The 13,299-nt window shown below is 41.9% G+C and overlaps 2 protein-coding genes across 14 annotated transcripts in view; both read right to left on the bottom strand.

The window, feature by feature from the left end:
• The window catches only part of CCDC34 (coiled-coil domain containing 34), a 69,493-nt gene extending 65,246 nt beyond the window's left edge, over positions 1 to 4,247 (bottom strand). For 8 of the 13 annotated variants that reach the window (XR_006171768.1, XR_006171767.1, XR_006171771.1 and 5 more), the window contains exons 1-3: positions 4,025 to 4,247; positions 2,164 to 2,296; positions 229 to 336 (exon numbers count right to left, since the gene is read on the bottom strand). Coding sequence is in view for 3 of the 13 variants with exons in the window: in XM_042837332.1 (XP_042693266.1) it covers positions 229 to 336; positions 2,164 to 2,296; positions 4,025 to 4,197 (414 nt within the window). In the remaining 10 variants the exon portion in view is untranslated. The remainder of the gene's footprint in view (positions 1 to 228; positions 337 to 2,163; positions 2,297 to 4,024) is intronic. The other 5 variants (XR_006171774.1, XR_006171773.1, XM_042837332.1 and 2 more) reach the window with 3 other exon arrangements.
• Positions 4,248 to 8,738: 4,491 nt separating this feature from the next.
• The window catches only part of LGR4 (leucine rich repeat containing G protein-coupled receptor 4), a 59,020-nt gene continuing 54,459 nt past the window's right edge, over positions 8,739 to 13,299 (bottom strand). Inside the window, exon 18 of the mRNA XM_042837253.1 lies at positions 8,739 to 11,664. Within this exon, the coding sequence (XP_042693187.1) occupies positions 10,385 to 11,664 (1,280 nt within the window). The 3' untranslated portion in view covers positions 8,739 to 10,384. The remainder of the gene's footprint in view (positions 11,665 to 13,299) is intronic.

Genomic DNA, 13,299 nt, shown 5'->3' with positions numbered 1-13,299 from the left:
ACCTGACTATTCAGAAAACAAATGTCTTTGGGAAAAAAAAATTACAAAAAAAAAATCAGTCTTGGAAAATTGGTTAACTGTGTGAGCATGTTTTTGTAACTTTCAGTTGAAACAGACTTTCTTTCAGCAAACTAAAAACATGGCTGTCCAAACAGTCTAAATAAACGGCGCTCAGGTTTACTTAAGCACAACATGTGCCAGCATACTGGCAGATGACATATAATTTACCTCTTCTCTTTTTTTTTCCATCCATTCTCTGAGCTTCTTTTCAGCTGTCCTTTTCCTTCTCTCAAATTCTTCCTTTTCCTTCATTTTCTCAAGTTGTATATTCATCTCCTAATCAAAAAAAAAAAAAAAAGCACACATCTTTAACATGTCATGACCACATATACCAGCATGCTCAATACTGGAAACAGTGCTGAAGTTTAAAAAAAAAATATATTATTAAGCATTACATTTGGAACACTTCAAGATTTTGCAAAAAATGAATGACAGTTAACACAGAAACATTATGAAATATAACCAATGGAAATGTAGAACTTTTACAGTACGAAGGCAGGCTGAGGGAGCTGGGCTTGTTCAGCCTGGAGAAAAGAAGGCTGCAGGGTGACCTCATTGCAGCCTTCAGTACCTAAAGGGAGCCTACAAACAGGAGGGGAGTCAGCTCTTGGAAAGGGGAGATGGCAGCAGGACGAGGGGAAATGGTTTGGAGTTGAGGGAGGGCAGATTTAGGTTGGATGTCAGGGGAAGTTCTTTGCTATGAGAGTGGTGAGGTGCTGGAACAGCTGCCCAGAGAGGCTGTGATGCCCCATCCATCCCTGGAGGTGTTCAAGGCCAGGTTGGATGGGGCCCTGGGCAGCCTGGGCTGCTGTGAAATGTGGAGGTTGGTGGCCCTGCGTGTGGCAGGGGGTTGGAGATTCATGATCCTTGGGGTCCCTTCCAACCCTGGCCATTCTGTGATTCTGTGAACTGGAAACAGATATTTTTGTTGGGCTCAGAATTACTTCAACAGAAATCGTTCCTTGGCTCATTTAAACATCACTCAATGGGATCTCAAGTGGTATTACTACTTTTCTGCAATACTTAAAATTTAGATGATTTACTACTCTGTATTTAGGAAGGCATCAAAGCTAAGCGATGTATTGATCTGTGACATTTAATATCAAAACTATAGGAACATCAGGGCTTAAGCCCAAGTTTAAAGAAATCAAAATTTTTAAGGATTTCACCGAGTTTCAGAATAAGATCCATATTTTAAATGCAACAGAAGAAATTCTGAAGTATATCATCTTTGTAAGACACAGTAAATACACACTTATGACTCTTTGAGGAAATGAATCAATAAAGAAAAATCATGATGAAGATAATGTAATACATCAAGACCATATGAGAAGTCCTCAAACAAACCTATTTGCTGTATGACAGCAGAATGGCTTTTTTTTCATGCTTAGAAATCAAAACAGGGGGACAGTTGCGAAACTAGAATCTAAAAGGAAAGATGTGAAACGTGTAGACAATACGAACAGATCAGAAAATGTTGCTCAAGTTCAGTGTTATTTTGGTGTTATGCTGACCTCTAAAACACTGTTTTAAGACCTTCCAGTGTTGGGAGTTACAGAAAGAGCCTGAGGCAACCCATACATGTTACATACACTTTACAGATTAAATGAATCACAGAAAAGTGAGGCTGCTGTTCAAGGTCAAACGGTAAATCAGTAACTTAAGTGAGAAAATATCTACCTTTGATGCGATTATTCTAACCACTACCCAGTTCTTCCAATTTGACTTTCAACAATAGTATCATTCAATCAACTGCAACAACAAATATATTAATCACAAAAAGATAGGGCGCTCTCACTTACTTCTGCCCCAGTCTCAGCATTCAAGAACTGCTGGTTTGCAAGCGGGACAAAAGATGGAAGGAGGGAAAGAAGTCCTGGGATAGAGCAGCACAGCCTGGGAAACGACACCAAGCAGTTGTGCAATTACCCACTGAGTGGGTAACAACGCTGTGCCTCATGTACAACCAAGCAGCATGCAGTGCTTACACCCAGCACACATCCTGTCATGGCTAGTTTTTCTAAGACCAACAGAAAATAAAATCCTGGCATTTGATGCTTGCTATTTGCTAGTAGATTTTATGTCAAGCTAAGATACATTCACCTCTGCAGCTCTAGCTTGTAAGTGGGCACGTAGTTCCTTCTCTTTTCCAATGAACCATTCTTCCCATGGTGAAAGATGATCTTTCAAAGGCGAGCGCTCATTTGCTTCTGTTATTTCAGAGTCATCATCCTTCCTGAGCAAAAAATGAGAAACGTACAGGAACGTTATCTGTCAGAACTTTGACTGAAAGTCCATCCAGTTTTGTTGTCTCAAAAAATCCACATTTCTCTCTATTGTAGCAAAAATTACATTATTCTTCCACTTGTGTAGTAACCTCCAGGATGGTAAACAGCATTCTTCTTGTGTTCCTCACCATCCCCCTTGCATTCTAGTTACCAAGTTCTAGCTTGTGACTTTTCTTTCTGTTCCATACTGTGGAAGAGGTTCAAACGTTACCTTCTATGAACTAATCAAATCCAACATCAGAAACATGGAAGCATTTCTGTCACTGAGAGGCTCAAAGGAAATACACCTTAAAAAATACGGCTTGTGCACACTTAGTGATATTATACAAGGTAAGACATTTAGCAGAACACTTTGCATAACTCACTCATAACTTTACTCATGAGTAATGCAGCGATCCTACCTCCAGGCCAGAAATATATTTTACAATATTCTGTACCTGTACTCCCTCCTAAGCAAGAGAGTACAGTAGGCTTTAATTGAAAGCATGCCAGAAGATTTCTTTAAGCTCTTCTCTCTCTTACAAGAATTTTTTCTTAGCAACAAAACAATGAGATCAGACTTCACATTAATATTTTATATGAACACATGCACTCCAGAAACACCTACCTACACACTTCACTACAGGGAGCAACTCTGCTTGCTTAACTTAAGCTATGAAAGAGGCACCCAAACAAGCATATTACATAATGCTCCTGAAATGAATCTTCTATGCATACGTTTAAAAATAAAACATATATAAAGTCTTGCACACAGAACACACATAGACAACCTGCAGAGAAGAGCATTGCAGGCGTAGAACTCCTTGCACAGAGCTGTCCACCTGCTGTGATGTGTTATGATCCACACAAAACCTGAATTTCGTAGCATCCCCTGCTAGGACGCCAGCATATTCATAGCCTTCATCAGAGTAATTAAAATAACAGACTTGATAAAGTAGTGCACTCTCAAGCATACATTTGTATTTAAATACAAGTATCTAAATTGGTTTAGATGAGTTTGGCACAGTACTGAAGTTTGATGAGCAGAATCCACATACAAGTCACTGACATAATACTGATCTATACTGAAATTATGACCATTACACAAGGCCTCAATTTCAGCTCTTCTCTTCTACAAATGCTAATTTTCCCATGTTACAAGTTAGCCGGAGGCAGACATTTACGTAGTTTCAAGAGACCACCACCACACACCAACTCTTTGAGATACAGTGGAGGAGTGGCTGTGCAAGAAATGGCTGTTATTATCATACCTGCAATCTTGGCACTTACACGGGGTAGCTACTAGATGAACATCTGGTGGGCACCCATTAGGATCAGAGAGCCAAAGAATGACTTGGGTTAGAAGGATCACCAAGGATCACCAAGCTCCAACCCCCTGCCACAGGCAGAGCTGCCAGCTGTGAGATCCAGAACTGGACCAGGCCTGTTCCGCTCTCTCTGTAAAAAACTATCCTGGCATCCAATCTAAATTTTCCCTCCTCCAGCTTAAAAGGTGTAAAAGAAGAGGAAAGACTGCAAGCAGGCTGCCAGGCTGCTTCAACCCAAGGTTTCTCACTGTTCTCCAGATTTCTCTTGGATGTTTAGCTCTTCTTTCAAGAAACAAGGCGAAGCTCAGCGTCCCGCCTTCCCTCACTGCTCATCTCAGAGACAAGCTCTCCTTCCCCCGCCCCACCGACCTGCTCACTCCCCAACGGGAGGCCGTATTCGAGAGCGAACCGGGCCTCTCCTCCTCCTCCTCCTCTTCCTCGCGGAAGCCGCGCCCGGAAGAGGAGAAGGAGCAGCTGGAAGGGCTGAGCGGCTCTTCGCCCTCCGAGCTGCTGAAGGACGGCGGCGGCGCGGCCCTCCGCATGGCGGCCGACGGCTCGGAGGGAAGCTCTTACACGCTCCCGCGCAGCACCGCAAGCCTCCACCACAGCGGAGCTCCCGGCGGCCACAGCGCCGCCGCCATGGAGACCGGCAAGCGGCACCGCCCCGCGCATGCGCGTTGTGGAGACAGCGCTCAGATGGGCCTCACAAGGCAGAGCTGAGGGGGCAATCTCCTGCGCTCGAGCGGATAGAAACGCGCAAAAAAAAACAACCCGGCAGACTGTGATCTAAGCAGCCCTGTAACGCTGACTGCATCACGAAGCAGCAAATCCATATTCTTGGTGTTGAAGGAACTCTAAGCACTTATAAGTAGATCATGGAGCTGATCAACCAATAGGTTCAAGTCTCACTAGCTACAGTCTCTAATAGACAACTGATGACACCAGTCAGAGTAACAAAACGATTCAAGCACTGGAGACAAAAGTATCACTAGAAACCAAGCATCACGCTGAGTAAAGTTACAAGCATTTTGTTGGCTTGCTTTTCAGATCATACAACACCAAGTACAGTATGCAACCTGTCAAGCTTTGCAACATACAAACGACCTGTATCTATATCCGTACAGCATATGTGTCCCTGTACATACTAAAATAAAGTTGTTTGATGCCCTGCTAAGCAAACAGCATGAGCAAAGCTTCACATTGTGACAGGCATGAAAACGCCAAGTATGTCAACAAGCTGCAGACCAAGATAATTTCAGTATATCTTATGAAAGCCAATTCATTTTCTGGGCAATTACAGTTACTGAAACAGCAGAAATTCAGTTTGGAGAAGGCTCCGGGGAGACCTCATTGTGGCCTTCCAGTACTTGAAGGGAGCATATAAACAGGAGGGGGAATGGCTGTTTACATGGGTTGGTAATAACAGCACAAGGGGGAATGGTTTTAAACTGAGACAGGGGAGGTTTAGGTTGGATATTAGGAGGAAGTTTTTGACACAGAGGGCGGTGAGGCAGTGGAACAGGTTGCCCAAGGAGGCTGTGGATGCCCCATCCCTGCAGGCATTCAAGGCCAGGCTGGATGTGGCTCTGGGCAGCCTGGGCTGCTGGCTGGCGACCTGCACATAGCAGGGGGTTTGAAACTAGATGATCTCTGAGGTCCCTTTCAACCCAGGCCATTCTATGATTCTATGATAAAATCCATCTGCCGTGGCAATAATTAAATATGGTTATTACTAAAGCCTAAACCCAGGCTGACATGACGAAGAACAAAAGTTGCCACAAACGATGTAGAGAATGAATACATATGTAAGCATCCACATATATACACACACGTGTGCACACACCCACATGCCCCTACAGCTGTTACTGTTGTGAAAAACCTGCCAAAAGTGCTCACCTCAGAAGTGACAAAAACTTAAGCTCAGTCTTTCAGAGCTAACCAAATTTACACCATCACAGACTGCGTGCTTTAAGCTATATAGCAAGAGGGAGTTAAATTCAGAGTAAACCCATGCTCATGGACCTACAAGTTGGGTCTGTTCAATGACACACCTGAACTTCCAAATGATCCTAACAATGTGCTTATGTAATTCCTAACTGTCATCCACACTACTTGAAAAACCATTTTCCATAGAAAATGGTGCAGAGAAACTAATTTTACAGGTGACGAAACACCTGTAAGTTTCTGTAAACAGAAATGAAGTCAATTCTAGACCTAAATAAGCTACTATGAATTATTAGCTACCGTGATTTGACAACTCTATGAAATGTGAAATTTGCCAACAACTCCTCTGAAACATTTTTTGAAATTTAACTGTAATCTGATCAGCTCAGCCTCAGAGAACGTCAGGAACCTCTCGGTTGAATTTAATTAACACTAATCAGATTTAACAAGAAGAATCAAACGAGATTGCTCTCAGAAGTCACGTCTAGTTCCACATGTGCATTCAGGAACACAGAAAGAAGATAAAACAATCCAGCTAAAAAATAAGTGAACTAAATGAAGGAACAAGCTAAGGCATAGGCTACATACCTTTAGTTAGCTGACACCAACCAACCAGACGCCCACGAAGAATGTATGTCTACATTTTACTTGCCAACTGAAAAGACACAAAATAATCGGAATAAACGTAGTTCAGGTTAAGAAGTCTGAGCCTTTGCACTTTGTGACGTGGAGAAAAGTGGTGCCGCACAAAGCTACTTAGCTCCACACTTACAGAGCTGACCAAGCGCTCTCTGCCTGTGCACCAGTATTTTTATGCCTCTATCTGTAGTTCTGCTTAATTCAAGTGGTCTCGGATTGCTTCAGTTTTCCTTCATTTTCCAGCCCATTTTCACCTCTGCAGAATGCCATTCCCACTACTGGTCCCAGTTCAGGCTTTCTGTTCATTGCAAATACAGAGCCATCTCTTTTTCAAGGACTGCAGCCTTGAGAATGAGCTTCTCTCTTCAAGGGAACATGCAAGAATCCTATGAAACAAATCTACAGTGAAAACCCTTTACAATGCAATAGCAAAAAGCTTTACAATGCAATAAGCTTTACAGTGCAATAGCATGATTCCTGCTCCACTCAGTTGGCTGGATTTCAGCTTCTATGTAATCAAAATGCATCTGTTTTTGTACTGGTTGGAGATCATAGCACTACTACTGTTGAACAGCCTTCATTTTTTGAGCTACTTATGCAAAATCTTTACCTCAGCCCTCATTTAAAACTTCAGTTTTTAGCAGATTTATTTGCTTACTCTGGGACTGACATTTGCAGAAGGCACTAGTGAGCTATGCATCCTTTTGTTACTGGAAACCAATGGTAAAACTCGTAAGTTGTTACCCTCAAATCTGAACAATTTCCTCATAGTAAATACAGCCACATTCACCATTAACTAGTACTCTCAAATAAAACCTAAATAATGATTTTTTTTTCCTACTGCAGTGCCACTACTGCAACAATACGGAACGTGCCCGTTCATCCTCCCTGCACAACAAGCAGTAGATAAAACACAGTCATTTATCATGTATTATCCCATTCCACCTTTCATTAGTTCCCTTACTTTCTGAATCATATTCAATTACTAGCTTGAGAGTAAATAGCTCAGATTCTACTGCAGAGTATATGAAAGGCAATATTAAAAATCTCCAGCTAAAAATAAACTTATTATACTAGCAATAAGAGATCAAAAGCATCTATGTAATTAGAAGTTATTAAATTGAGAGCACGTATGAAATAAACTGTACATTGTGCTTTTAATTAAAAACATTACCCTGTAAATTAAAACCAAAGGCTTAAAAATTACAATCAAAGTTTAAAGTATCCCGGTACAACTCCGAGATTTCTGAGTAAATTTGTGATTAAACTCAGGAATTTCTACCTTGATGGAAGAGGTCAGAAGGGAATTAAACCCAGCAGTTGTCAAGTGAATAAATTATTTTCGTAATTTCAGATAAAGGGATCTCACCTGAATACTTTCTTAGAGCAAGTTGTCAGCTGTCCATAAACTACTTAACAGGGAGAAGGCGTGGAATATTTGGCTTTTCCCTCTGCACCACTGCAGAAAGCTTCTTGCTCAGGACATCAGGAAAAGGAAGAAAAAGCGAATCCTTTCTTTACTGGAAAGCTTTCATTTGTTTAAAGTCAACAGCAAATTCTTTTTGCCCTGCTACACCTAGTGCTGGAGTCCAGTACAGCAGATGCTTAGGGTTTCTGTGAATTCCAACAAGGATGTGTGACAAAGGAGGGATTAAGTACCTGGTGGCTGGATTTCTCTGCATTCTCCCCAAGTGATTGTCCACAGGTGCTGGGCATTTGGCGACCGAGACAGGCAAGTTCTGCAGCACTGCTTCTCAGTGAATTAATTTGAGTAGCTACGGCCTGCATTCCTTCTCCTCTACCAGCTGTTAAAACCTGAGCATGTTGCAAGACACTGGACTGACTGCATTAAAAGATAACCGCCAGCACAACTCAACCAACATTAGTGCTGCATCATGAAATACTGCAACTCCAGATGAAGAACATTGGACCATTTCAAAAGCATCTCAGTGAAGGCTCATTTTGTAAAACAGAAGACAACGCACATCCTTACTCAAGAGCACTGTGGAAAATTCAGCTGGCTTTTTGGAGCTCGATAGCCAGATTTCCTTCCTACTGGTTATAAAATGGCATCTGAAATTTGTTTTCATTTTCCAAAATATTATTGTCACCTGCGAGTAGCCGACCAACAGAGGGACCAGGTAATAAACCACCTCTTCCAAAATCATGGTTTCAAACAATGGAAATGCCACAAAAACAGTCAGCATCTGTACCATCTTCCAAGCCATATTAAAAGCTTGAACGCAATACATAATGTCTGTTATAAAGAGACTGCTTTGCAAAAATGTAAGGACTTCTCTCAAAGTTTTAACCTTCTGCAGACCAAGAGGCTGCATTAATCAGAAACGGTGAATCCACTGAATCCACAGTAAACTGGCAACTTTCTTATTTTTCTGCTTTTTCCTGCCCCAAACCCAAACCACATTAATTCTGCTGGTTGCTGTCTGCAGTTTTGTGCCTGTGCACCATTTTCCGCTTTGGAAAAACAGATAAATAACCATCAATGTTCATGTACCCTTTATTTGCTTTCAGTGTAACATTCCATGCTAATTGCAGATGTAATATTCATGAGTATAAATATAAGAACTAACAGTTCTGGATTGGTTTTCTCCTGTTTTTACACGTGAATATTTTGGCTTACAAAATTAACAGCATACAGTAAATAATCCTCCCATATTTTGTACAAACTACATGATTTTGATATACAAGGATTCTGTTTTTATTACAGTGACAATATACAACCACGTCTATTTACAATGCAAAAAGTATATAAACCACATTTTAAACATTCTGCTACTGGCAGCCACTATTGTTTAGGAGGTAGCTTTAATTAACAAAATGAAGTGAAGCCACATTTCCCATCATGTGTTCTATCAAATAATTTACAATACAAAGATAAAAATTCATTGTATGAACAGTATATACAGGTTAATTCTCAAAAACTGCAATCTAGCTTTAAATCGTAAGAAGACTGTTTCCAGAGTAACTGGGATGGCAGTAAATTCGCTCCTGATTTATTTGTTCAAACAACGTAACTACTTAATTGTGCATCCATCATTTCATATCGATCAGATAGCAAGATTTCAAACTAAATGCAGATACATTGGGATCACTTAAATCATTTGGATCTCAGGACATAAACGGTTTAAAAATAACGCGCTGACCGACACTCACTGTTCTTCTATTGCAAAGAATATTGCTTTCTGCTTCCTCCCCACGTGCTAAAATCTACAACTGCTCACACTGACATCATTGGTAAGCACTAGCACTCAACAGGCTGCAGAACACGAGCCAGACTTTTGTTTTTTTAACCAACCCACAAGCTGCGTACGCTGGCAGCACTGCTAACACAGTGCCTGATGCATCCAAGCTCCTTCCAACAGCGTGACCCTACTGCGTAATACTGAAGAAGATGGCTGTGCTTCACCTGAAGTAATGCATCGTCACTGAAAAACATCTTCGGCCCTATTACTCCTGACAGCTGTCAATGTTCTTATTGCATTCTCTGCAGACATTGCGGATTACAAGTGTTTTTATTACAACAACCTTTTTTAAAAAGAAAGTCTGAACGTTGGCTTGAAATACAAAACAAAAATGGTATTCCCATATTGCTCTCACAGTTATGCATGGGAGAACTAATCCCTTTTTTGGCCCTGCAGTAAAATTCATCCTGAGATTCGATGCTGAATACAAAGCTAGCAAGAAAGTTGTCGCTTAATTATAGAAAAGTCACATTTAAAAATAACGTCTTTAATATTAACGGCTGTCCTTTATATTGTGCTTTGGCAGAAAGAAAAACAACACATCAGAACTTACCGACAGCAGAAGTAAAACACAACTGGAGTACAACGTGGAAACAGATCATCAGCATGTAAAACCGGTATAAAAGGAACCGCTATTGCTTGGACAGAGTAAAAAACATCGGGTAACAAATTTGGTCGACCAATTATTTACAGTCAGGGCAATTTATTTATTCGTTTAATTCTTTTTAAACGTATGGCTCAAGAAATGACTGCCCACTTCCCTTCTTTTAGAAATGACACTAAAGAATGATTACAAAAGTGCTTCCTGCTCGCAAAGGCTGAAAGAGGCAACGGTCTGTGAAGCGTGGCAGCTCCTCGTCGGGAGAGCCGGCGGCCGAGCCTCTCAGTCTTTGATTCTCGGTATGTTGTAGGCGTAGCGAACCAGAGGGAAGCCTCGGCTTTGGTAGAAGCAGGCCCGGCCGCAGGCCTGCACCTGGTCTGAGCTGTCTGACACGAAGGAATCGTCTTCGTCCGCGTAGTCAGAGTGGGCCGACTGGGTGCCGCAGTCCGACCAGTAGCCATCCGGCCTTTGGCAAGACACCACCGCCAGCGTGGGGCAGCTGTGGGATTTGATCAAGTGTTTGCATGGCACGGGCTTGGACAGGAGGAGCGACTCGCAGCACTCGCACACGGCGATGCTGCCGCCCTGCAGGTGCGTGTACACGCCGCAGTCATAGTAAAAGTCCTGCGTGGCGCATCCTCCCTGAGCGCTGACAGCAATGGCTACCGCTCCGCTCTTCCTGCTCACCTGGCGCCTGAGCAGCTTCCAGTCCTCCTTGAACTTTGGGTTGAAGAAGACGTACAGGACCGGGTTCAGGCACGCGGGTAAGGGGAAAAATATCAAGGTAACAGACTTCATGATCTCAGGGCTGATAGAAATCGCAGTGATCAGCGGCGCAAACGAGAAAAACGCGACGGGGCAGAAAAAGATGCAGTTTGTGAAGATGAGCCACGCCACGTGCTTAATCATGCTGGACTGCGAGTTTTCTGAGAGGTCCTCTTTTTCCAAGTTGCAGTACAGTTTAGTGTAGATAACAGCCATCAGCAAAAATGCCAGCGAATTCAGAAGCACTAAAGTTACTGTGAAGCCCAGGGACGGTGTCTCTCCAGTGGGGAAGGGCAAGCAAAGGGGCGACGCCGAATACTTTGCTTTATGGAAAAGTGGTAAGCATCCTGCTACCACAGCACACAGGAAAGCAAGAACTGCTGCAATCTGAAACTGTTTTTGGTGATTGCTTTTCCCCTTTTTAATGATTTCCTTTGCAGAGAAGCTCCGTTCAACAGCCGCCAACATCAGGAAAAAAATGGCGCTTTCTGATGAAAATACCGCAAGGAAGCCAGTGACTCTGCAACCGCTGCCTGTCTCCCACCATATGCCAAATTCAGCAAATCTTCCCCAAGATATAGCATCCAAGAAAGTTAAAATACCAGTATAGACTCCCATAAATAAGTTAGAGATGGAAATCAGACCTATGAACAGTTTGGAAGATGGCAATGGAGCACAAGATGCAAATACTGTTAACATGACAAGCAGGTTGAAGAACAAAGCAACCAAAAAAATAAACCAGACAGTAAGTCGAATCATCCAGCTTCCCAGTAAGTATTCACAAGGCTTAAAAGCACCTACAAAAAAAACAAACAAAAACAGAAGGACAACAAATTTAGGGGGGAAAAAACCCAAAAACTGTGCCGTAATAAGCAAGATCTTCAAATGTCTTCCAAGAGTGCTACTCGTTCATTAATTGATGAATAGAGTACCCAGCTGAACTGCCAAACACTCACTTGAAAGTAAGCTGTTCTGCTGAAGCTATTTACTAATTAATTATGCCTGAAATAGTAATTACTGCGATGAATGGTCACTTGGGAATACTTTAACTAAACAAACTTGGTAAACACACTTAACTACCTTTTAGCTCCTCAAAATAGCTTTTATTAGTGCCCCCCACATACTTCATTATTGTGGTTTTTTTTGTTTTTGTTTTTGTTATTTTTTGAGATTTCATACTTTATGAAAAAGCTGGCAACTATACAAAATCAAAAGTTCAAAACCATCTTATAAGGGGCAAGGATTTCTTTTTTTTTTTTTAAAATTAACATGCTCTCCGAAAACACCCTTTACAAACATGCCTTTTGGAGATGCTTCTGATCACAAGGAAATACGTGTAAAACAGCCAACAAATTCAGTTTATCAGCTTTAACAGGGACAGGAATTCAGCATGAGTCCTCTCCCCAACTCTGTCTTTCAGGAGAGCTTTGTGAGCTTGGAAAGCCATATATGAAAAAAGAGATTTTCTTCTTCTTTTGCCACTGAGGTGAAGAGCTAAGTGGTAAAAGAAGAAAAGTTTAAATAACAATGTCTAACAAGCAAAGTAATATGAGGCAAGACCAGCAAAAAGGTCACTCTTTCTGCTTACCCTTCTAATCCTTCTAATTGCTATTTATTCCATAGGGAAATCCCACTGATTTTATGTAACAATTAGAAGAATTTAACATCTCCTTTATCCGCATTAGGCTCCGCTAATTGTCCTGAACACAATACCAAGGGATCACTCCATGCAGTCAGGCCCTCTGTGAGCTGAAGGCAAAGCAAAAAGCCACCAAACCCCACCGCCAAACCAGGCTGGCAGAACAGCTCCTGAGCTGTGCATCCAGAGCCCTGGGTCCTGGCCCCACGCAGCTCCCACCCTCTTTTTAGGCAAGTGAAAGGTAAGCAAAACCCAATCCTAATGCTGGCTGCAAAGAAAGCTTCAACATCAGCACAAACATCTCCCAAAGCCTCAGGCAATTTGCAGAAATAACTGAGGTGACAAGACAGGAAAGAATCTTTTTTGCTCGTTTGAATGAGCAAGCTTAATTTCTGAGAAACAAAATAATGCTGCTAATTGGATTATCAGACCAGCAGAACAAGCAGTAAATCCCCCTCCCTCTTCTCCCTTTCTTTCTGCAGGTATTCCTGAGCAGGAGGTCCTCAAGGGAACTGAATATTCTTAAAAATAAAAACAACTTCCTATCTAAGAAATTTTAAAATGCGAGCTGTGCTTCCAAAATCAATTTGAAGTCTGTTCTCTAATTGCTGCATCATGGTGCATCTTCAGGCAAAGAACAAGAACATTCCAAACCCAATGGGAAAATTTGTGCCAGGGAGAGTGAATTTTGCTGCTTGAGTTCAAAAATCCATTCCTGCCATTAAGCAAAGTGGAAAGTGGATCTACGGGCTGAGCAATGATTCAGAATTTAGGTGGTGGGTGGAGTGTCCTA

Source organism: Centrocercus urophasianus, unplaced genomic scaffold (assembly GCF_019232065.1).
Source record: "Centrocercus urophasianus isolate 14NV4802_14NV808 unplaced genomic scaffold, USGS_Curo_1.0 seq_7, whole genome shotgun sequence".
Classification (NCBI taxonomy): Eukaryota; Metazoa; Chordata; class Aves; order Galliformes; family Phasianidae; genus Centrocercus; species Centrocercus urophasianus.
The sequence above is the reverse complement of the archived record's forward strand: the minus strand, read 5'-3'. Positions and strand labels throughout refer to the sequence as shown.